Source organism: Oryx dammah, unplaced genomic scaffold (assembly GCF_014754425.2).
Source record: "Oryx dammah isolate SB20612 unplaced genomic scaffold, SCBI_Odam_1.1 HiC_scaffold_14, whole genome shotgun sequence".
NCBI lineage: Eukaryota > Metazoa > Chordata > Mammalia > Artiodactyla > Bovidae > Oryx > Oryx dammah.
Window position 1 is genome coordinate 33,363,243 of NW_024070198.1, and position 25,515 is coordinate 33,388,757.

Below are 25,515 nucleotides of genomic sequence, written 5' to 3' on the forward strand. Positions count from 1 at the left end.
ATGCTCCCATGTGGGTTGAGACCCCAAAGCTGAGGGCAAGGATTGTGAGGCAGCCATGCCTTCTAAATAGAGGGGTTAGGCCATCCATGCAGACCCTGGTAGGGTGACCCAAAACACTGCACAGGGGCCCTGCCTCATCGTGAGGATCTTTACTGGAGGCTTGGGTGTGGCTCCTGGGTTTTCTGCAGAGTTGGGGGGCTGCTGTGGCTCTCGCCCAGCCCCTCAAACCAAGTAGGGGGCTTTAAGAAAGTCTTTTGGAGAGTGTGGCCTGTGCCTTATGGAACTGGGGAGACAGAGAATTTGCACCTGACTCACGCTTGAAAAACTCTAATAGTGAGAGGCTGGGTTCTGGCCTGGGCCCCAAGTGAGGAAAGAGAAGGGACCAAGGTCAACTGTCACCAATGCTGTTTCAGGTGGTGTGACCCCTAGTTAGTGGCTATTTTCTCTCTACTGGTCACAGAAAGTTAGGAAAAATCTTGAAGGCTTTATAAGGGTGTAATTGTTGATTTGTGTGGGAAGTCAGAAGGCAGCCAATGCAGCAGCAGAAGAGAAAAAAATGCCAAATAGACAGAATTCAGTAAGTCACAGAGGACCAGCCCTAAGGTTCACAGAAAACATCCTTACAAATGAAGTTTTTACAAAAGACAAGCACAGAAGAAAAAACAAACAAACTCTTATGACATCGTGTAGCATTCACTTAAGACTTTTTGATATCAATTGAATTTGGACCTTAGTTTCAAAATAATAAGCTGTTTCAAAACAAGAGGAAAATAAAACGAGGTCTTATTTTAGAGCTGTAAAGAGGGCTCCCTTTGGAGCCACACAGACTTGGGTTGGAAGTCCTGCTTTGCTATTTACTAGCTGTGAAACTTTGGGTAAATCACTCAACTTCTCCAAGCCTCAATTCACTCCATCAGAGGGAAAGTAATACCTGACAAGACCATTACAAGAAGTAAATGGGCTATTATAAGTGATACCCTTTGCAAAGTGTCTGGTGTTTAGTCATTGGTTTTGAGAGAGAATGTGACATCGCCACTAATAATCAGGGAAATGCAGATCGAAACCACAGTAAAACACCACCTCACACCTGCTGGACGGCTGTTAGAGATAACAAGTGTTAGCAGGGATGTGGAGAAGAGGGAACGCTCGTGCGCCATTGGTGGAAATGTAAAATGGCACAGTCACTATGGAAACCAGTTCGATGGCACCTCAGAAAGTTTAAAATTGAACTACCATAGGATCCAGCAATGCCACTCCTAAGTATGCATCCGAAGGAACTAGTTAGTATCTAGTTAGTATCTTGAAGAGATATCTACCTACCTGTGTTCTTTGCAGCATTATTCACATTAACCAGGATATGGAAATAACCTAAATGTCCAAATGAATGAAGAAAATTATAAATTTAGACATAGGTGTATGTCTATATATATGTCTATATAGAATGTATATATCGGAGAAGGCGATGGCACCCCACTGCAATCCTCTTGCCTGGAAAACCCCATGGACGGAGGAGCCTGCTGGGCTGCAGTCCATGGGGTCGCACAGAGTCGGACAGGACTGAGCGACTTCACTTTCACGCGTTGGAGAAGGAAATGGCAACCCACTGCAGTGTTCTTGCCTGGAGAATCCCAGGGACGCAGGAGCCTGGTGGGCTGCCATCTATGGGGTCGCACAGAGTCAGCCACGACTGAAGCGACTTAGCAGCAGCAGCAGAATGTATATATACTACACAGGGAATTCCCGGATGGCTCAGTGGTGAAGAATCCACCCACCAATGCAGGAGACTCAGGAGATGTAGGTTCAATCCCTGGGTCTTGAAGATCCTTTGGAAAAGGAAATGGCAACCCACTCCAGTATTCTTGCCTGGGAAATCCCATGGACAGAGGAGCCTTGGCAGGCTATAGCCCATGGGGTCACAAAGAGTAGGACACAGCTGAGTAACTGAGAGGGCATGCATACATATACACACAGTAGAACATCACTCAGTCATAAAAAAATAAAGGGAAATCTTGCTTCTTATAACAACATGAATAAACCTGGAGGCCATTATGACAAGTGAAATAAGCCAGACAGAGAAAGACAAATACTGTATGGTGTCATTTACATGTTGAATCAAAACAAACAAACAATCAAAACCAATTTCACAGAAACAAAGAATGGAGAAATGGTGGTTGCCAGGGGGCTGGAGGGAGGCAGAGACAGGGAGATACACATGTTGCTAAGTCGTGTCCAACTCTGTGCGACCCCACAGACGGCAGCCCACCAGGCTCCTCCATCCCTGGGATTCTCCAGGCAAGAATACTGGAGTGGGTTGCCATTGCCTTCTCCATGATACACATGAGAAGGTACAAATCTTCGATTATGAGAACAAGTTCTAAGGATCTAACGTGCAACATGGTGGTTATAGTTAATGATATGGTATCACAGACTTGAAAGTTGCTGAGAGCACTCTGGCATCCTTACCACTCCCCCAACACATACATACCGAGTTATCCATGCTAACAATATGAGGTGATGATGTGCTCGTGATCTGATCTTGATCATTCTATGGCACATATGTATATCAAATCATCACACTGTACACTTTAAATATGCACAATTAGATTTGTCAATTATTCCTAAGTTTAAAAAAGAAAGAAACTCTCCAAAGATAAACTTCTTGAGGAATGGGTCCAAATCTTTCATACAGACTTACTACCCTACATTTCATACCAAGTGAATTTTTACAGCTGGATCTTACTATTAATACTATGACAACAATACTTCAATTAAAATTTTCAAGAATCTTTGTCAGTCAGAAGTGTTGGCACAGGTTTTACATGACCACAGAAAATATTTTCAATAAAAATATAAAGAAACCAAAAAAGGGACAAACTAAAGAGAATGTGATATAAATCTGTTTCTATTGCACCGCACTGGAAAGAATACATATATTCTATGATTCTATTTCAATTCTTTAATTTTCATCATTCAGTTTGGTCCTTTCTGATGGATGCTACCTACTTTCAGGGAAGCATTATGAAATTTCCAAAGAAAATTCCCTGTAATATGTTCTGAAGGAAACTGAGAGGAAAATAAACCAAACTGAAGTATGGAAACACAGCTTGGGAGTTCAGAAAAACTATTTGCTCATCATAAATCAGGTTAAAAATACAGTTGCACAAACAGATGACTAAATAATACTAAGATCCACAGAACTGAGCTTTTAAGTACCATCTTATATAAGCTTGTTCTACTGAACTAATCTCACCATTAAACGAATATAGATGTGACATTTAAAAAGATAGAGTTTCGAAAGAAAAAAAAAGACAGTTTCATATGCATCCAAATCCATGCTGTTTACCTTTTACTGTAGCACACACAGAGCAGACACACTATAAGGAGGAGCTGGCATCACTGCATGGAGAATGCAGTGCTATGTTAGAAGGATTCTCAGAATTTCCTACTTGGGCATCCAGTTCTCATTCAGCTCTGGTGGCAGAGGTATTTAGGACAGCTGTGAGTCATTCTTAATACCAAATGGCAAGCAAGTTATCAGATTGAGTTTTTAGATCTTAATTAGGCAGGGATTGTTTTGGGGGCATGAAGGTCAGGTTGATTTGGTCCGCGGGCATGTATAGATTATTATGTATATATTATTAGCTTGATCATCAGTATCAATAAAAGCCAATTAGATATACAACTTAGGGACACATACAATCAGGCTCTTTGTGAACTTCAGATTCCATAATAAATCTAAATCGACATACTGAAGGCAGTTATTTCTTAGGTCAAACCTCTGCTAGCCAGTATTGTAAGATCTGAATCACTCTCTCAATCAAAATCTTTACTTCAAGGTCATAAAAATCCTGTTTTTCAATGGATTCCATATGAGTAAGTACCTGGTTTATCTCACCTCAAAGGCTAGCTTTGTTCTTCTGTTATAAAGCTTTGTTATATCTCACCTACTCAGTTATTTGCTGTCTGTTATTTTAATTTTAGCTCAGGAAAAAAATAACAGGTGTGTTGCAGCTATGGACAACTCTGAATGTGTCCACACAGTGTCAAAACAACCTGCTGAAAGTGGTTTATACAACAACCAAGTGGATTGGTTGGTTCTTCTCCTTGAATTTGAATTACTAAAGTGAGTTTGAATTATTCTACTCCATTTGCAGGAGAACAGTAGTTTCTTGGTTTGTGCGTGCATGCATGCTCAGTTGTATCTGACTCTGTCAACCCATGGACTGTACTCGCTAGGCTCCTGTGTCCATGGAATTTTCCAGGCAAGAATACTGGAGTGGGTTCCCATTTCCTCCTCCAGGGTGTCTTCCTGACCTAGGAATTGAGCCCACGTCTCTTGTGTCTCCTGTATTGGCAGGTTGATTGGCACCATTTACCATTGGTGCCTAATGAAAAGTATAAAGGAGCAGTATATCAGCTCCTTCCTACCTTTAAGTGAAAGTGAAAGTGAAGTCGCTCAGCCCTGTCCGACTCTTTGTGACCCCGTGGACTGTAGCCCACCAGGCTCCTCCGTCCATGGGATTCTCCAGGCAAGAATACTGGAGTGGGATGCCATTTCCTTCTCCAGGGGATCTTCCCAACCCAGGGATCAAACCCAGGTCTCCCCCATTGCAGGCAGATGCTTTAACCTCTGAGCCACCAGGGAAACGTGTACCTAAAAGGGATAGGGCATACACCGCCCCCCCCAACCCTAAGAACCAGGCTACTCAGCAAACTTGAGGACTGGATCTGAGCACCATCAGCCTGTGGCATTCACGACTTTGTGACAGCCTGCAACTCCACAACAAACTTGACAGTTTGCATCAGGGTCCGAGTACTATTTATTTGCAGAGCTGTTTTTAATATGAGCTTTGAGAAGACATTATACTTGCCCTCTGTTCTACTAGACATAACAGATAAAGCATGTATGAGATACAGGCAATAGAAACAATCAAGGCAAAATGAGGTCATGAAGGTGGTTCCTAATCTAATATGGAACTTTGGACACAGAAACAGACATAGAGGGGAAAACAGCCATCTCCAAGCCAAAGAGAGAAGCTTGGAGCAGGTCATTTGCTCACAGCCCTCAGAAGAAGCCAACTTGGCCACCATCTTGATTTTGAACTCTTAGCAAACTACTATATACCTCATTGATCTAGTACCATGGGAGGATAAAAATAGCCTATATCTATTCTCTTTCTAGATAAACAAAGTGTTCTAGAAAGTAAGTTCCCCAATTTTCACACCACTATTGTTCAATAAAAATGTTTCTAAAACACATCTTCCATATTCTTAAACTGAGGATGATTTCATGTAATCTACAACTGTCTTTACCCATTTGAGCCAGCGGTAAAGAATCTGCGTGCTAATGCAGGAGATGCAAGAGACGAGAGTTCGGTCCCTGGGTCAAGAAGGAGGGCACAGTGGCCCTCTCCAGTATTCTTGCCTGGAGAACTCCTTGGACAGCGGTCTATAAGGTCATAAAGAGTTGGACAGGACTGAAGCGACTTAGCACGCACGCACACAACTTTTTTAGTGACCCAGGTCTATCAGTGACTTCAAGCTGCAGAGCCCAGAACACTACTGGTCTCTGCAGTAAACGGCATCACCTGTTTCCTGTTTTCTCCTCTAATGTAAAGTTCCCAGAAGCCCCTTTGCTCCCTTCACCATCCTTGTGCCTTCACTTTAATTTGCTTCTCCTGATCTGTTATGAAAAATCTGAGACCAAACAAGATATTGAATCTGTTTTGGGAATTAATAGTTCTGAGTTGGAGTCTGAAAGACTCTCTGAGGGTTTAAGCCACATGGTCTTGGGAAAACCTTTTGTTGCCTGCTTCTTTCTTTACTCTCTGTTCTTAGGGTGTGGGCTGGCTAGACCCCTTGTCCTCAGGACAACCGAAATGTCTTCCATTGACACAAAACAAGTCACAAGAGAACCTTCTGGTCTCCTTGAGATCTTATGAATTTATACCATAAAAAGAAGCAGCTTGAATCAATTAGAGCTTAGGAAATAAGCCTCTCTATTAAGAGTCCAAGTGGGGCTTTGTTCGGTCATTGCTGTTGTTTCATATATTTGGAAGATGGTTTATATCACAGGATGGAAATCTCTACAATGACCTTTCCATAATGTAAAATTAGTTTGAGAAATTCTAATTCCCCAAACGGAATGATAATCAAGTTAAACAACCACAGAGGAATAAACTTGCCTTTGAAAGCAAAAGAGTACTTACCAAATTAGATTCTTTACTGCATCCTCTCACTTAAAAGGAAAATGCAATTATTCAATTTCCATGGACTAGATGCCGCCTCCTTTGTCACCCTTGGTTTTGGGCAGAATGAGGATTTTTCTGCCATGATATTTCTCATTGGTGGCAGTGGGGGCAGGAGGGAGCGGGAGAATGGAAAAAAAGAAAAAGTAACTTTTATTAAGTACTTAACAATGAGCCAAGCACTATACCAAAGGCTTTGTGTGTCTCATCAAACCCTCCAAACACCTTAGAGGTAGGTACAGTTATTATTATTCCCACTTAACAGATGATGAAATAGAGGCCTGAGATGTTCAGATAATTTATCCAGCTACTAACTGGCAAAAACCTGAATTTTAACTCAGGCAGTGTGATTCCACAGGCTGCATGCTTAATCATGATGGTATACAGAGAGAGGTAAATGTCACAACTAATTTCAAAAATTAGTCTCATCTTACTAAAATGCCACAATTTGAAATTATGTAATAAAAAGCCTGCAAAACAAAAATGCATAAGCCAGGGATAGTTTCAAAATCTCCCATCAAGACTGGTTATGCTATAACACACTGATTATTTTCTGTGAGGTGAAATGTGGATTTTTAGCTTGCTTAATAAATTACTAGTCTAAGTCAACTCCAAGGTAAGAACTTATGAAAACTATACATACCAGTATGTATGTGCGGGAATTTTTTAAACCAAGATTATTATCCTCAAGAGAGATCTATGAAAATGTACATAATCTCCATTAATTAGTAATGGGGGAGAGGTCAAAATGCCTACAGTGTGACTGGCAGCAGAAGGAGGAAAGGTAAGGAGTGGGATGGAAATAGTGACAAGTTGGAGTAAAATCATCACTTTAGATATTTCCAGAATAAGAAAAAAAAAATTTTTCAGGACTAAAATGTCAATACCATTTTAGTGCATTTTCCAGGCTTTTCCGAGAGCCTAAACGTTCAACATGCCCATGACATAGCTACCTGGTTTGGAAAAGGTATTAGTGCGAGGAAATGACCCAACAAGGAGAGCTTGCTTTTTAATTTTCTGTTCCAAGCTCCCAAACAGCTTCATTTTGACTTTTCAATAAAATCCCCAAGGTTGTCACAAGTCTGGGGCATTTGAGTCTCAGTAAGAGTCTCCTGTGAATTTTTTTTTTTACTAGTTACAGACTTAAAACAAAAAACCAAATCACTTAATTGCTTTGCTTTGCTTTTTGGATTTTTGGTTTTTTGTTTTTGTCTTCAGAGTTAGTATTCATGTGGCACTTTCACAAACCCACACTGAAATGCAACAAAGCAACTTTAATTTGTGTGGATAAATATGACTATTCTTTCAGATCTATTATATTTAAACTGAGTGAAAAATACAAATAAACATAGCATGATGGAATCTCTTCACTGATTCAGAGCTGTTTATTTAGAAAACTACTCTATGACTTGCTCCAGGCCCCCAAATAGAACACGCAATTTAATTACACTGACAAGTAGTAATAGGTGGGTCATAATCTGTGAAGGATGAAGGCTCTGGTAATTAAAGATTAGCTCAGGAGACAGGAAAATAAAAAACTCTCTTTCCCTTTCTTTTAAACCTTAAGCATGCCTCTCTCCTTCTGTTTCAATGTCTTCATATTAAAACAGGAAGGGAAAAACTCAACTATTTCTCACCAGTGTGAAAAGTAATTTATATTTAGAAGACATCTACAAAGAAGGTCATTGCCCCTCTAACATTTAATTAAGGGATAAAGCTCTGGAAACAGAAAGCTATCATGGGATAAAGATTTCTAACAGGTATTATTCAAGGAGCTGCAAAGATGGGACATTGTGGAAATAAATGTCATGTCGAAGGTTTGATATTTACTTTCAAACCCTGACCACAGTGGTTATCAAAACTAAAGTAGCGGGACTTCCCTGGTGGTCCAGTGGTTAAGAATCTGCCTGCCAGTGCAGGGGACACAGGTTCGATCCCTGGTTCGGAAGGATCGATCCCACAGGACAACAAAGCCAGTGTGCCTAGAACCTGTGCTCCTCAACAAGAGAAGCCCCCACAATGAGAAGCCCATGTACCAAACGAGGAGAAGCCCCCCTCACTCGCTGCAATTGGAGAAAGCCTGCATGCAACAACAAAGAACCAGCACAGCCATAAATAAATAAAAAAACTTAAAGTAGCAGCAATAGTGTCCAGCTAGTGTGGAACTCTACCCTTCTAAGCCAAAGGACTTGCCTTGCCTCTATTTATTGAATGGATCTGGATAAGCATTTATACAGTAAGTAAATAATGTCAGTTACCTACAAAAATATATATCCAATACAAAGAAGAGGAAAAACGTATGGAAAGAGATACCTGTTTGGTCTACTCAAAGTAGTGAGTGAAAAGGAAGCAAGGTAAATGATTTCGTCTGCTACTCAAAGGCATGGCAACCTGTTTCTTTCACTGGTTCCTGTTGGCAGTTCCCTGCAGTTGGGTGGCCCAGATCCATCTTTCTTGGGTGAATGGAAAACACAATGTCTTCTTTTATTTTAGAGAGTGTGCTGTGTGCTGTGCTTAGTTGCTCAGTCATGTCCAACTCTTTGCGACCCCACGGACTGCAGTTTGCTAGGGTCCTCTGTCCACGGGGCTCCTCCAGGGGATCTTCCCAACCCAGGGATCCAACCCAGGTCTCTCTCATTGCAGGTGGTTTCTTTACCATCTGAGCCACCAGGGAAGCCTGGTGTATGTAGAGAGTGTACATAAGCTTTGGGGCTTCCCTAAAAGTTCAGTGGTAAAGAATCTGCCTGCCAGTACTGGAGATGCAGGTTCATCCCTGGGTCGGGAAGGTCCCCTGGAGAAGCAAGTGGCAACCCACTCCAGTATTCTTGTCTGGAACATCCCAGGGACAGGGGATCCTGGTGGGTTACAGTCCATGGGGTCGCCAAGAGTCTGACACAACTGAGCACGATCACCACATAAACTTTTAAATGTTTCCTTTATTGCACAGGAATCTACAAAATACCAGCTGTCAACATATGACCCAAATAAATGGGAGCTAACATGTTTAAAAGGTATCATTTCTACCCTTTAGAAACTTAAAATCAGGGCTTAGGGGATTCTTGTTGCTACAAATTTCTCAGCTTTTACAACATAATCATTTTATCAGGAGCACAGTAAGACTCTGTTAAAATAAAATCTAGAGTTTTCAACAATTAGCATAGCTTGTTATCATTACAAGCTCTAGACTTGGGCAAACTGAAGTACAGCTCTTAGCCAAATGCTTTCATGTATACAGATAACACTCTCATCGCCGCCAGCACTTCAAGGTAAGATCTTACAGCTGAATAAGAACAGAAGTTATGAAAGTTGGCTAAACTTTACATTGGATTACCTTCCTTTTTAAAAAAGCTACTATTTACTGGCACTAACTGAGAAAAAAAAAAATTCTTTCTCTGCTGCTAATATTTCACCACTGAAATCCTTTAAAGGAGTTCATGTCAAAGAATCACATAAACAAATACTCTTTTAGGAATAGTGTACCTACTAAGGAGGGGCTTCCCAGGTGGTGCTAGTGGTGAAGAACTCACCTGCCAGTGAAGGAGACTCTGGTTCAATCCCTGGGTCAGGAAAATCCCCTGGAGGAGGACATGGCAACCCATTCCAGTATTCTTGCCTAGAGAATCCCACCGACAGAGGAGCCTGGTGGGCTACAGTCCATGGGGTCACACAGAGTTGGACATGGCAGAAGTGACTTAGCTTACATGCATGCACCCATCTAATAAGAAAGGGCACCAAAATGGGGGGAAGACTTTTTTTAAAGGTGATTTCCCAAAGGTAAAGGCATTTAAAAATTGCTTACTGTTACTGAGCCTCTGGGGCTTCCCAAGTGACGCAGTCGTAAAGAATCCATCTGCAATGCAGAAGATGCAAGATGTGGGTTCAATCCCCTGGGCTGGAAAGATCCCCTGGAGTAGGATACGGCAACCCACTCCAGTATTGCCTGGGAAATTCCGTGGACAGAGGAGCCTGGCGGGCTACAGTCCATGGGGTTGAAAAGAGCTGGGCACAAACCAACCAAGCCTGTGGGTTGTATTAATACCTAGAGGGAGAAAGAAAGGAGTCCGTTGATATAGAGAAGCTTATATAAGTGAATTGAGTCTTCTCATACAAGCAAATCCTGACACCTTTCGTGATCTGAAATATCATGATGATGGGATGAGACAGCATTTGATGCATTACAAATATACGGTGCTATATGAGATCTCAAGAAGCTTTCACATACATCATCTCATTTCATACATTTATAACCCTGTGAGGGAGCAAACAGTGAGTCCATTTTAAAGATGAAGCCAGTACTGAAGGTGAAACTTAAAAGTGACACCAGACACAAAATTGGATCTTCTGCCTAGCAGGTCTGAACACTTTCCAATACACCCAAATTTTGAAAAATATTATTATTGGCCCTTGCACTTTTCAGTGTACTCTTTAGACATACCAGGAAGAGGGGAAGAGGCAAAGAGGCAGGAAGTGGGAGAGAGGAGAACTTCTGAATTCTCCAAGTAGTCCCTGCTTTGCTGTGATTATACCACTGTCTTCTGCGCTTCTTCTTATCACAGTGGATGCAACTGCTTGTCCCTGTGTAAACTGTGGCTTCAAAATCAGTATATGACCTTAAGCCAGCCACAGGCACAAACTGTTCTTTGCTTAGTGCTAAGAGAATGTTTCAGCAGTAACATTGCTTTATGTGAAAACTTGTATATCTTTTCTCAGAAACAGCCACTAGAGCTCTGATCAATGATTTCTACCACCTATTATCATCCTCAAGGCAAATTATGCTAACTTAACTGATTCGATACACTTCTTGGGTATTTACTTGGAAATTGCCCCCAGACTTTCTGGCCAACCTTCCAGAAGCTGCCCAGTTAGGCTACTCACTATTATTTTAATCTCATTTTCCAGCAAAGTCAGCTGAAGAACAAAGTCTTCACCAAGCTTGTGACTTACAACCATGGTTGGGTGGGACACTCATTAGTCACTGCTATACAGACTTTTAATTGGAACTAGAATTTGAATCCAGATTCAAGTCACTAGCTTGAAATGCCTGGATACAGAATTTCATAAATGAAGGGAAAAGGTAATTTACCATGAATGTTTATAAAGATTAGGTAGCGTTTTTATTATATGGACTTATATGATTCCTTTGGAAAAACTCTTAAGCTATGTCTGCCCCACTTTATTTATTACTAAGTATGGTATAAATTTGGGCTTCGCTGGTGGCTCAGACAGTAAAGAATCTACCTGCAATGTGGGAGACCTGGGTTCAATTCCTGGGTTGGGAAGATCCCCTGGAGGAGGGCATGGCAACCCATTCCAGTATTCTTGCCTGGAGAATCTCCATGGACAGAGGAGCCTTGCAAGCTGCAGTCCATGGGGTCCTAAAGTTAGTTGGATATGACTGAGTGATTAAGCACAGCACAGCACATGATATAAATTTATTTATCTCATTAGCCTACCTTATATTTGTAAAGCTTATATTTTGACACATTTATATGAAAATATCGACTAGGGTATTTGTTGTTGTTCAGTCACTAAGTCATGTGCAACTCTGCAATCCCATGTACTGAAGCACTCCAGGCTTCCCAGTCCTTCACTGTCTCCTGGAGTTTGCTCAGACTCATATCCATTGAGTCAGTGATGCCACCCAACCGTCTATAGGAGCATGAATTATTACTCTAAACTTGAAGCACAAGGAAGGATCGTAACTCCAAAAGCACTTGATTATTTCTCATACTAGTAAATATGAGAATATTTTAATAAATTAAACAGTGAATCTCTATGAATCAAAGCTTAATGCTAATTAATGTTAAGTAATATTAGAAAACATGGAAAATATAAAGATGTATAGGATGGCTTTCACTCTCAGTGGGCTTACAATCCACATGGGAAGAAAAGAGAAAAATTAAAAAGTTATAAAAATTAAATCACAATATAAGAGACATCAAAAGGCAACATACTTTTAATTAACACATGAAATGCAATTAGCAAAGTAACTACTATAAGTAGAGGAAGGAGAGATCATTTCTAGAAACAGTGGGCAGGGATGACTGTCATGTAAAAAATGTATCAGCCAGATCTTGAAAGCTGAATCCAATAAGACAGAGATGGAGGAGGGGATTCGTGGTGGAAAGATTCCAGTGAGAAAGAGTACAGATGACAAAAACAGAAAAGAGTATAAATTCAAAAACTAACTTACAGAATTGCAAGCTAGGGTGACAGAGAGAGCTCTAGTATGCAACAGTGCTGGAAAGGCTCTTTGGAACTGGACTGTGGAGGGCGTTGAAGGCCTTGTTGAGGAGCTGAGGTTTCTGAACAGAGAAGCATCTTGGTCAAAGTAGCACTTTAGAAAAATTAATTTGGTTGTGGTATGCTAGATTAAAGGCTTTCCTTAATCTAGCTCAGTTGGTGAAAAATTTGCCTGCAATGCTGGAGACTCCGGTCCAACTCCTGGGTCAGGAAGATCTGCTGGAGAAGGGATCAGCTACCCATTCCAGGATTCTTGGGCTTCCCTTGTGGCTCAGCTGGTAAAGAATCTGCCTGCAATGCGGGAGACCTGGGTTTGATCCCTGGGTTGGGAAGATCCCCTGGAGAAGGGAAAGGGTACCCACTCCAGAATTCTGGCCTGGAGAATTCCATGGACTGTACAGTCCATAGGGTTGCAAAGAGTTGGACACGACTGAGCGACTTTTTCACTTTCACTCTAGATTAAATGGACTGGGAAGGACTGGAGGTGGGGAGATCAAGAAGAACCCAAACCAAGTTCAGGAGTGAGAGGGAGGCAGTGGGATGGGAATGGGAGAGGTGAGAGCAAGAAATACTGAGGACGAAGACCACTGGTTTTCAATGTGGTGATTAGCATATAGTGTTGCAGCTCTGTTCCTTTCTAAAGTATCATCAAATCTGTGGGTTCCCAAGAACTGAATCATTTTAACAGTTGGGAGTAGGGAATGGGGAAATGGAGGAGTTCCTCCTGTTAAATTTGCAACATCTAATACCATGGACAGAGGAGCCTGGTAGGCTGCAGTCCATGGGGTCGCTAAGAGTTGGACACGACTGAGCGACTTCTCTTTCACTTTTCACTTTCATGCACTGGAGAAGGAAATGGCAACCCACTCCAGTGTTCTTGCCTGGAGAATGCCAGGGACGGGGGAGCCTGGTGGGCTGCTGTCTATGGGGTCGCACAGAGTCGGACATGATTGAAGCAACTTAGCAGCAGTAATACCTGGATAAGTAGATAGGTTTTCTTCTTAATCTTATATCCTTCTCTCTCTCTCTTTAGTCACTAAGTTGTGTCCAACTCTTGCAACCCCGTGGACTGTAGCCCACCGGGCTCATCTGTCCATGGGATTCTCCAGGCAAGAATACTAGAGTGGGTTGCCATTTCCTTCTCCAGGGGATCTTCCTGACCCAGGAATCGAACCCGGGTCTCCTGCATTACAGGCAGATTCTTTACTGACTGAGCTATGAGGGAAGTCCTGTATCCTTATCTAAGGCCAAAAAAAGATGTCAGCTCAAAAACTTTTTTTTAAAAAGAGTGTCATGAAGTGTAGGGATTAAAGGAAATCCGAGAATATTTTATTTTAAAAGAAAGTGAACTCTACTTGAATCCAAAGTATTTCAAATGTTTCCATCAGTACAACTGAAGGACAACCTCCAGAACCCCAGGAATCCCTTTATTCCTGCAGCCCTACACTGGAATTCCTATCAAAATAACTTTCTGATTTTGGATATTTGTGATTTAATGCATTTATTATCCAGAAAGTCAAGGAAATTTGATTTGTCTCTAAGTAAGCAGGGGAAAAAATTCAGGAGAGTTTTTCACCAATTCACATCTCATGTCCTGATATTTCTGGTGTGTTGGTGAGCTTCCCTGGTGGCTCAGATGGTAAAGAATCTGCCTGCAATACAGGAGACCCTGGGTCAGGAAGATCCCCTGGGTTGGGAAGATCCCCTGGAGAAGGAAATGGCAACCCACTCCAGTATTCTTGCCTGGAGAATCCCATGGACAAAGGAGCCTGGTAGGTTACATAATCCATGGGGTCGCAAAGAGTCAGACACGACTGAGGGACTAACACATATGCATATATACATATACCAATATGTGTGTATTGGTACATATGGGAATGCTAGTGGCATCCAGGCTTCTGCACTGAATCTCTGCAGCCAAGTTCAGGCCTTATCACTCACAGAAATGCAATCCCTTTGCCCTTCAGGGGCCCTTGAAATTGGCACACAATATTCCGGTAACACCACTTGCCAGAAAGATGGTGCCCGATAGAAAGTGGCCTTCCCCACATTCCCTACATTTCACTGCATGGCCCAGCATTCAGAATCCTGCCACCTTAAATTCTGCTTTTTCTAACCCCTTGGCTATTTTGAGACTGACCCTTGAGGGTGGGAACAGAATAAAGTCAGAAGGGGACACAAGTTTGCAGAGACTTGGGTAACTAGCACTCTCTGGGCACCTACACTGAATTTAGGGTGCAGATCTCCAACCCCCTCTTTCTAGCCCTCTCCTTCCCTCTTTTCCCCTTCTCAGGCTCCCCAGCTGGCAGAACTAAGCTGACAAGTCCTAGGCCAGGGATGAAGAAACAAGTAATTCACCCACACCCACCCACTGATCATCAAGTTTGGGCCTAAAGCAAATTTATATGTTTGGATAAAGAAAAGTTGGGCTTCCCTAGTAGCTCAGAGACCCGTCTTCAATCCTTGGATGGGGAAGATCCCCTAGAGAAGGAAATGGCAACCCACTCTAGTATTCTTGCCTGGAAAATCCCATAGGCAGAAGAGCCTGGTGGGCTACAGTCCATGGGGTCGCAAGAGTCAGACACAACTTAGCTACTAAACCACCACCATGGCTTAAAACTGTTTGGCTTTATAAACTGAATACACATTGCTGTTAGCTCTCGACTTAGGGAGCTCTCTCCAAGGTAAGAATATGAGTTTGTTCTTTTCAGAAGTATTCTTTTTATTCCAATGCTAGAAGGATGTGTGAGCATTATGTAACATTTTCATGCACCCTTAAGTGGGTAATTAGAAGCTGTTTACTTCTCAGGATTCAATTAAAAGCTTTTTATTTTCAAGGCTGAGTTGAGGACCAGTACTGAGATGGAATTAGACAAGGGGCTTGCACACCTTTGGCTACATTGTGTGTTGATGGCCACCTTCCTGTAGGTACGTCCCCACATATAGTCACACCACTGCAGAGCTAACGACTCACTAATTTTAAACGTATTCAGTTGCCAACCCAACAGCCTTTGATATAACTTTACATGCTATTGGGTTTTAATCTTCTTGAGTATTTATATATTTTTTCTTCTCTCATCCCTCCAAAATTAATCCTAGAGTTTTGAGAATCTGGGAACTTGGGCAAAAGAGAAGGCAACGCAGCAGACCAAGAAATTTGAAATCTCAGTTCACTACTGTGTCACCCAAAGCCAATGTACCTTTTTTGTTTGCACTGACCCAGCTCAAGTCATACAATCACGTGAGTAACAGAACACAAAATCCAGGTGTTATTACTGAACATGAAAAGTCTGAAAAGTAATTAAACGTGTTCTAGCTTCCGTGGCCGTGTCATTTACTCTAACATGCCTATGTCCTTAAGCGTCTCTCTTTACATTACCGGCACACACCGTTGCATCATACTCACACATCCATCAGCTGGGACCTGGGAGTGTGTATTTTTCCAACTGGTCCTCAGCATTAGCTGTCAGCTGCACAAACCTTCCTTTCCTTTCTGCATCTGCTGCCCTGGAACGACAGAAGCTTCTTGCAAGAATAGCTCCCGGGGAGCGTTCCTGACAGATGCGCGCTCTGCTCTAGCAAGGCGCTCGCTGGAAAGTTTCTTCTGACCGCTCACACCCGCCTCCGATCCGATCCCCGAGCTGGCAGGACGCGAGCTGGCTGGGACTCCTCTTGACAGAGGAAGGGTTTTACACACACCCTCCTAGGCTGCCGAATACAAGAAACAATCTTGCAGCCAGACTCCTCCACCCCCAGCGAACAGACCGTCTAAGGCGCTCTGGTGTTTCGAGAACACCGAAGTCCCCTCCCTGCTAAAGGGAACGTGCGCTCTGCTCTGCAGGAAACCTGGGCAGTGGAGGTAGATGGGATGGGTGGCGGCGGGTAGAGCCGGGGCGCAGCGGAAAGCAAACGCCGGAGGCAAACGGGGCGCAGGAGGGGGGAGATTGGGGACCGCGGGAGGGGGCAGGGTGGAAGCCGGGCGCGACTGGGAGCCGAGGGAAACTGGGCACTGGAGCCAAGCGGGCTCTGGAAGGGACGCGCGGGCAGGAACCCGCGAGTGCCGGGGAGGCGCTTGCTTGGCGATCTGCCCCGGACTCCCTAGAGCCGCAGAACCGCCGGTGGAGGCGGGGTGCTAGGAGTTGGCGGGGCCGGGTGGGGGTGGGGGGGAACCAGAGAGGGGCGTGCCTTCGCCAGGATTGGTTGCAGGAGCCTGACGCGAGGCCCCGGGGGTTGGCTCGGGGGAGTGGGAGCCGGGTGGGGTGGGTGCTGGGTGCCGGGGCTGCGGGCTCCGCGAGCTCAGAAACATGCTGAGGTCCCGGCAGCTGTTCCAGCAGCGACAGCGGCTCCAGCAGCAGCGGCGGCGGCGGCGGCGGCGACAGCGCACGGCTCCGGCGGGGAAGGCGCCCGGCGCCCATGCCTCCGGCCCCGCGCCGCGGCTGCGCTGACCTGGCCGCGACCTCCCTCCGCGCGCCCCGCCGTTCGGGCCTCTGGGGGGGTTCCCCCACCGCGGCCCAACTCCGCCACACCCCTCTCCCCCGGCCTCCGCAGCTCGGCATGGGCGCGGGGGCGCTCGCCCTGGGCGCCTCCGAGCCCTGCAACCTGTCATCGGCCGCGCCGGTCCCCGACGGCGCGGCCACGGCGGCGCGGCTGCTAGTTCCCGCGTCGCCGCCCGCCTCGCTGCTGACCTCGGCCAGCGAGGGGCCCCCGCTGCTGTCGCAGCAGTGGACGGTCGGCATGGGCCTGCTGATGGCATTCATTGTGCTCCTCATCGTGGCGGGCAACGTGCTGGTGATCGTGGCCATCGCCAAGACACCGCGGCTGCAGACGCTCACCAACCTCTTCATCATGTCGCTGGCCAGCGCAGATCTGGTCATGGGTCTCCTGGTAGTGCCGTTTGGAGCCACAATCGTGGTGTGGGGCCGCTGGGAGTACGGCTCCTTCTTCTGCGAGCTCTGGACCTCGGTGGACGTACTGTGCGTGACGGCCAGCATCGAGACCCTGTGTGTCATCGCCCTGGACCGCTACCTCGCCATCACGTCGCCCTTCCGCTACCAGAGCCTGCTGACCCGCGCGCGGGCGCGGGCCCTCGTGTGCACCGTGTGGGCCATCTCGGCGCTGGTGTCCTTCCTGCCCATCTTCATGCAGTGGTGGCGGGACAAGGACGCCAAGGCGAGCCGATGCTACAACGACCCCGAGTGCTGCGACTTCATCAGCAACGAGGGCTACGCGATCACCTCTTCCGTCGTCTCCTTCTACGTGCCCCTGTGCATCATGGCCTTCGTGTACCTGCGGGTGTTCCGCGAGGCCCAGAAGCAGGTGAAGAAGATCGACAGCTGCGAGCGCCGCTTCCTCAGCGGCCCCGCGCGGCTGCCCTCGCCCGCGCCCTCGCCCGGGCCCCCGCTCCCTGCCGCCGCGGTGGCCAACGGGCGCGCCAACAAGCGGCGGCCCTCGCGCCTCGTGGCCCTGCGCGAGCAGAAGGCACTCAAGACGCTGGGCATCATCATGGGCGTGTTCACGCTCTGCTGGCTGCCCTTCTTCCTAGCCAACGTGGTGAAGGCCTTCCACCGCGACCTGGTGCCCGACCGCCTCTTCGTCTTCTTCAACTGGCTGGGCTACGCCAACTCGGCCTTCAACCCTATCATCTACTGCCGCAGCCCCGACTTCCGCAAGGCCTTCCAGCGCCTGCTCTGCTGCGCGCGCCAGGCCGCCTGCGGGAGCCACGCGGCCGCCGGGGACCCGCCGCGCGCCTCGGGCTGCCTGGCGGTGGCCCGGCCGTCGCCGTCTCCCGGGGCCGCCTCGGACGACGACGACGACGACGACGACGACGACGTCGGGGCCGCGCCGCCCGTGCGCCTGCTGGAGCCCTGGGCTGGCTACAACGGCGGGGCGGCGGCGAACAGCGACTCGAGCCCGGACGAACCAAGCCGCCCGGGCTGCGCCTCGGAATCCAAGGTGTAGGGCCGGGCGCCCCTCCCCGCCTTCCCCGGCTTCCCCAGTCCGGGCGCGGGCTGTGCGCTCCAGGAGCAAGAGAACCCGGGCGCCCCTGAACCGCTTCCCCGCGAAAGAGGTCTGTGTTTACTCGAGACCGAAAGCAGGTGAACTCGAAGCCCGCGAACCTCGTCTGCATCATCCAAGGGCAAATAGGAAAGCCACGGACCGTCGCACAGAAAGGAAAGTTTGGGGAGAGGTGGGAGAAGTTTGGGGAGGGGTGGAAGAGTGGCTTGCTGATTGTTCTTGGGGTTCTTTTCCCTGTTTCTGGTCCAGCCTTCGGTGTGTGCGTGTGATGCATCTTTAGATTCCCTCCTCCCCCCGCCCCCCCGCCACGTGGCTTTTAACACTTTCTGCGATGACTGGGAAGGGAAGGGGGAAGCGTTAGGAGATAAATCTCTCGACTTACTACCTTCCATCCCATTCCCGGGAACAGAAGCGGTCAGCCAGAGAGAGAGGAGAGAGAATGACACTTTATCAGGACGTTGTTTCCTTTTGCTTTTCAGAGAAATTCCATTTTAATTTCTGAGGAATTCTTTCTCCTGTTCTGAAAGCCGAGGGCAAGGATGGATGCAAAAATCGCGTTTCAGGAAGTTTTATGCTCTTCTTGGAACAAGCCTCACCTTGCTTCCCTTTCGGAGGGCAAGCGGGCTGTCCCTGAACGCCTCCTCGGTGGTCAGGCTGAGGGGTTCCTACCTCACTCACACTGTGCACATTGCACAGCCAGATAGAGAGACTTGTTTATATTAAACAGCTTATTTATGTATCAATACTAGTTGGAAGGACCAGGCGCTGAGCCTTCGTGACATGTGACTCTGTCCATTGAAGACAGGACAGAAAAAGGAAAAAGAAAAAAGGAAACAATTCAGATTACTGCACACGTGGTATAAACAAAAAATCAAAACAAAAAAGCCGTGATTCAAAGTGGCATTTTTTTTTTGCACAGTATTAGGAACTGTAAAGTCCACAGAAAATGTTATTTGCACAAAAAGAAATTAAATATTTTTTAATGGGGGTGGGGTGGGGCAGATCTTAAAAACTAAAATAAAATTCAGATTCTATCTCTGTTGTCTGTTATGTTATTGAGCTAGCGATTTATTGAAAAATACCTTTTTATACTCTTTTATCATGGTACTGTATCCATATTATAAAAAATTATCTTAAGGATTTTTTTTTATTATTTTTTTATGTCCAAGGGCACACGTGAATCTGCTGGTGAAATTTAGCACTTGTGTGTAAATACTATTTCCTCTGTGTGCTTTACCAAGTATTTATACTCTGGTGCAACTAACTACTATGTGAGGAATTTGTCCATGTGCAATAAATACCAATGAAGCACAAAAAAAGATTATGTACTGTGTGTCTGTAAGGGGGGTCAGTGATAATGGAAAAGACAGTTTGTTTTGTTCGAAATATAGACTGGATTTCCCATAGAGCTCTTTTAATAGCTTTTCATGACTCAAGAGCATAGCAAAATGCCTCTAAACCAAATAAGGCGTGCACCTACTGAGAGAGAGCTGCAGACTTGCCCTACATTTTCATAGCCGGTTCCAGAATATTCTAGACTAATTGGAGGTGTTTTCAAGATCCCATCTGCCACACTTGACTTAAGAAGTAACATTTGAGCTTGTGCATCTTCTTAAAAAAAAAAAGTGGAGTCAGGTAGCTCAGCTGCAACGTTGTACACACAACGCAGGAAAGGAGACTAGACTGTGGAACCATCACTGTCTACTTAGAATTCGGTAAGTGGCATTCACAGTTGGTTTTCCAACAGAAAATTGCAGCCTGCAGCACATGCACGTGTATCCAGTGACTGTTTAGAACGCAAAATGCTTTACTGGTTAAGTGAAAATTCATAAAAGAGCCTTTAAGTAAAGATTTTTCTATTGTGTGATTAAACAGACCATTTCAGCGAAAGTTCTGGTTGGGCAGGTAACAGGGAGAAGTAAATCTGAAGTTTAAAATTTTCCTAACAAGATTATGACACCCTCAATGGATAGTTTTCCTAAAATTAGTTCCTAAGGAAGTATAGTGAAATTCTATCGGGATTAATTCTGCATTCTCCAAAATAACTTCAAGTATTTCTCTTTGTATTTTTAAACAAGCTTTTCATTTCATGATCGTATAGTAAGGAAACCAAAGTGAAGAGTACAAAGTTCTGGCTTATACCGAGATGAAACATGAACAAACTCTTCTCTACCAAGGAAAGTCAAGACCAGTTATCCTTTTTCTGCAATGAGATATTCTAAGGACCAGGAGAGAGGAGAGTCTTCTGAGAAGGGTTAATGTTGCTGATGTTTTAAGAGACCAGCTGAAAGTTGCATGAACAGTAGCCATTTCAACAAAAAAAAGGGCGGAAGGGGTGGAGCAGGAGATGGCAAGACTTACGAAAAAATAGAAAGATAAATACTTGAAGAATTGTATTTTGGAGAATGTAAAAATCAATTTTAGGATGACATCTCACTATCCTTTCCCCAAGGAACAAATACAGTCCATTTCTATCCTCCCTTCCCCCAGAGTATGTAAGTCACATTTTGTTAGGGATTTTGTTCCTCTTTATTTTAAATCACACAAGATTAATAGACAATGTCTGGTTTCATCTGAAGAAACACTCAAATACCAGGTAATGCTTCACTTTCCTGTTTTGTCTAGATAAGTCTTTACGTTTAAATAAATTTTTCCAGCCCCAAACTTACATATAGATCTGTCAAACCTTAGGTCTCAAAATCACGAAAGTCCTATAAACTTTAATAACAAATATAAATAAATATATATATATATAAGTAACTGTTTAGCATACAGATCTAAACTCTTTAGTGAGTTAGAGGAAACCACTATAATTTTGGGGCCAACTTATATGTTGTTTATATATGTTGTTGTTTAGTTGCTAAGTCGTATCTGACTCTGCGACCCCATGGACTGTAGCCCACCAGGCTCTTCTGTCCATGGGATCTCCCAAGGCAAGAATATTGGAGTCAGTTGCCATTTCCTTCTCCAGGGAATCTTCTCAACCCAGGGACTGAACCCATATCTCCTGCGTTGGCAGGCAGATTCTTTACCACTGAGCCACCCTACCAACCAATGTTGTTTTGAAGAAGACATTGACTTGTCCTAGAAATGTAGGAACCTGGGCTGCCAATCCCCATAGCTATGGCATTTAGAAGAGAAAACTGTCCGTCCTGTTTAATCTGTTGAGATCATGCTCAACAGAAGTGACAGGAGGGAGTTAGTGAACAGGCAGAAAAATCAAGCTTATCCCCTAGGTTTGTGTGTAACAGTACCAAAGGCATAAACCTTAAAATTAAAACGGTGAACGTGTGACCAAGATTCACTGACTTGCTGCATTTGAGATTATGCTTTGGTTGCACACTGTAAAGTTCTCCAGATATAACATGACAATATTCCAGCTTCTATAAATTCTCCCTCCAGTGTAGGAATGTATACTTAGTACAGCAGATAGCTTCATCCTTTGGTGAACTTGCCAATATAAAACTTTGCAAATAGAGCTTATTTTTTCAGTCTAGGCTTTCTTTGGAACTGGAATTATTAATAACTTCTAAGCGGCTATTGTGAAACCTTTCCTTGTTAAGCACATTTTCCTAGCTTATTTTAATTTCGCATTTTGTTGAACGTGCTGACTTCCTCTGGCAATATGTAAAATTGCCAGGCGGAAATTCTGCATGCAAAGCCTCAGGATGATATTAGCAGTCAGATTTTGAGCAAGAGCTTCTAAGCAAGGGTCAAAACGAAAATTGTTAAGTTTTGCTATCGTTGGTGAAAGACTTGAAAAAAAAAAGGTTTTTTTTTTTAACAAAGCTGGATCTATTAGTTCTCTGGAAGGAAAAAAATTTAACCTTAGCTGTAATTCAAATTAAACACATTGGCACAGATAATTTAGTTTTATTTGTACATTTCTGGTATAATGTGCTGAGAAATACTAATTCTTTTGACTCCCTGCCAGTTTGCTACTAATCAAAATGGAGAAGATATGCACTGTTTGGATTATACCTAAAAATAGTTGTGCTGCAGTCACATCAGCAAATGGAATTAAATTAATTTCGCTTTCTTCTCCTGCACACACACCCTCCACATTATTTAAATTTCCATCTAGAATACTGCTTTTGAATCTCATAGTCTCTGAACGTGTCCCAAATTGCACTGCTACATTGCAATTATTTTAAAGCAAATTCTATCAAACTACTTTTCAAGAAGTACGCCTCTCCTGAAATTCCAGTTTCTACCCTGCTCTCATTTAAACAGTCTCTACTAAATAGTCCATATAATATAATCAAAGAAGTATGAATACTATGAATAGATACTTTGTGGATTAATTTACCTTCCGATTGTCTTTTTAACATTTCGTGGGAGGAGGGAGAGGGTTTCTGAATCAGTAAGACTTGGGCATTTGATGGAGCAGTTAATAAGCTTTCAAATGCAATTGCTCTAATGTTAGACTGGAAAACAGCAGCTCCAAGGAGAAGCTGACACTATTCTGGCAATATTAGAGCATGATCTCAGCAGTCATCTTAGCAGTACCCAAGAAAACATGGAAAGTCACTGTCTGCACCCCTTACACTTTTGTCTTCACTTTCACGTTGCCTTCATTCTGAACGTATCTCTATCTTCTGTACCTGAAGAGAGTTCTAGCCTTGGACCAACCATATACTCATCAGCCCGTCTCTTGAGCATGTCTTCATTTCCTCTTGAATGAACTAGAACCATCTAGAACATTTAGTTCTAGATAAATTTGTCTTCCTAGAAGCATTAAAATCTCATGAACGGTTTCCTAAAACTCTTGATTTTCAACATCCCTCAATACTTAGAATTGTTGTTTTCTTTCCTCTCAACATTCCCTGGCTCATAGCTTTTTTTAGTATCAGCAAGAGTACACTGTTTTCTTCCTGTTTATGACATAGAACTTACCTGTGATGCATTTTAAATGTCTGAAGTTTGGATTTCTTCCTGAGAATTTCAGAGTTGCTCATAATTACGAGTAGAAAAAAATTTAAACTCTTGTCTGTACCTTTCCTATAAAAAGTCTTCATGTTGAGTTTAATATTTGGGATGTGGGGCTTTCTTAACAGGCTTTATTTTTCTGTTTATCTCTATTTTTCAGTTAACTTATGACCTTGTCAGTTTTTCGGCATCCTGATTGCAAAAGATAACATGAGCTGTTCCACCTTCAATTATTTTGTAAATTAGTTTTCCTAATCATTATTAGGCTAGCTGACTTGAGGGAATTGTGGGTAAATTTCTACCATAGGAGCGCAGAAAACTTGTTCAAGCAGACATTCTAAAGACTGGCTGCTCTGGCTCCTCTGTACTTAACTGCTATGCCCAGTGACCTTGGGGAAGTTAGTTGGTTTCCCTGCTGCTCAAGTTCACTTCCCACAAAGCCTGACTAGTAACCTTTGTTTGTAAATCCCTTTGAGAAGCTCTGATAGAAGGAGTTCATAGATTTGCAAAGTCTATCATTTCTAATACTTCCTCCTGACCTTCTTTTCCCTTTCCCTGCAACTCCACCCACAAAATCTCTGTTTTTCTTTAAGTGAAAAGAACAACTAAGAATAGCAAAAATACACATAATACCCCATGCATCCCAACAAACAGTCCTTCACTTATTATTATACTTAAAAGTCCACAAAAACCACAACTTAATAAAATAATCTTCCCAAACATCGGATTAAAAAACCTGTTTGCTCTGTGCTAAGGAAAAGTGGCTGTTTATAATGATTCTGAACCCACAGCCACTTTGAGAAATGTAAGTCAATTTGGAAAGTTACTCAACTCTACAATTTTGCATTGAGTCGTAAATGGTGAAAGCAACTCTCTAGATGGTTCTTCTTTTCCTGGAAGAGCAATTCAGAGATGAACAGTGCTGAGAAGCATGGCAGTCTGTGTTTTTGTTTACCTCTTTTGTGACTTGCAGAGCATTGAATTTCTTTGTTCCCAACTTAATAAACAGTGACAAACCTACAGGAACTTCACTGACTTAAAATATGTTACGCTAACTATCGAAACTCATCTGCAATCTTGAGGTCCTAGTTAAAAATGCTTTTAAACAGTAAACATTAATGTCCCAATGACATTTTCTGCACTGCAGAGATTATTTTCTAAAGCCTTTCAAGGTAACGGTTTAGTAAGATGCTCTTTATAAGGAATTTCTTGTGCTTAAATGATTCTATGGTCAATCTTGAAATAATGTGTAGGATTGGTTTTTTTTTTTTCTTAGAAAAGGCATAACTAAGTAAAATAAATTGAAGAAACTTGGGCATGGGAAGGACCTTGCTGGGTAAACAACACCATACTATATATAAAACAAATAATCAACAAGGACCTACTGTATAGCACAGGGAACCCTACTCAGTATTTTGTAATAACCTATATGGGAAAAGAACCTAAAAAGAATGCATATATTTATGTGTATGTGTTTGTGTAACTGAATCACTTTGCTCTACACCTGAAAACAACACATTGTAAGTCAAATATATTACAATATAAAATAAAAATTAGCTTTTTCAAACAATAAAAGATATGGTCAAATAAAACCCAAAACACCCCCATACTCAAGAATACCTAGAGATCAGCGCAGACCAAGACTGATGTGATTGAATTTGAAGTATAAAGACCTGGGGACTTCCCTGGTAACTCAGCTGGTAAAGAATCTGCCTTCAGTGCAGGAGACCCTGGTTCGATTGCTGAGTCGGGAAGATCCCCTGGAGAAGAGAATGGCTACCCATTTCAGTATTCTGCCCAGAGATCCTATGAGAGGAGCCTGGTGGGCTACAGTCCATGGAGTTGTAAAGAGTTGGACACAACTGAGCAACTAAACACAAGTGCCATGATATTAATACATATGAACAACAGGGCCCTCCCCCTCAGCTTTCTATGTGTTAATTCCACTTCCTATTATAACCAACTTCAAATCCTTTCATCCCTCCTGTTGTTCAAATGGGAATCCAACTACCTCCCAGTTACAGGGATTTTTCCTGGCTGGAGACTGGGATGAATTATAGCACAGGGCAGTGTTCAGTGC

The 25,515-nt window shown here is 43.8% G+C and overlaps 1 protein-coding gene and 1 long non-coding RNA gene across 2 annotated transcripts in view; one reads left to right on the plus strand and one right to left on the minus strand.

Annotated features, from left to right (window-relative positions):
• LOC120873912 overlaps window positions 1–7,331 on the minus strand; it is a 49,044-nt gene extending 41,713 nt beyond the window's left edge. The window contains exons 1-2 of the long non-coding RNA XR_005723559.1: window positions 6,210–7,331; window positions 3,344–3,471 (exon numbers count right to left, since the gene is read on the minus strand). This is a non-coding gene — a long non-coding RNA (uncharacterized LOC120873912). The remainder of the gene's footprint in view (window positions 1–3,343; window positions 3,472–6,209) is intronic.
• A 9,714-nt stretch (window positions 7,332–17,045) lies between these two features.
• ADRB1 (adrenoceptor beta 1) lies at window positions 17,046–18,449 on the plus strand. Its single transcript, XM_040255037.1, has one exon. It carries the CDS (start codon window positions 17,046–17,048, stop codon window positions 18,447–18,449), a length of 1,404 nt encoding a protein of 467 aa, XP_040110971.1.
• The last annotated feature ends 7,066 nt before the right edge of the window (window positions 18,450–25,515 follow it).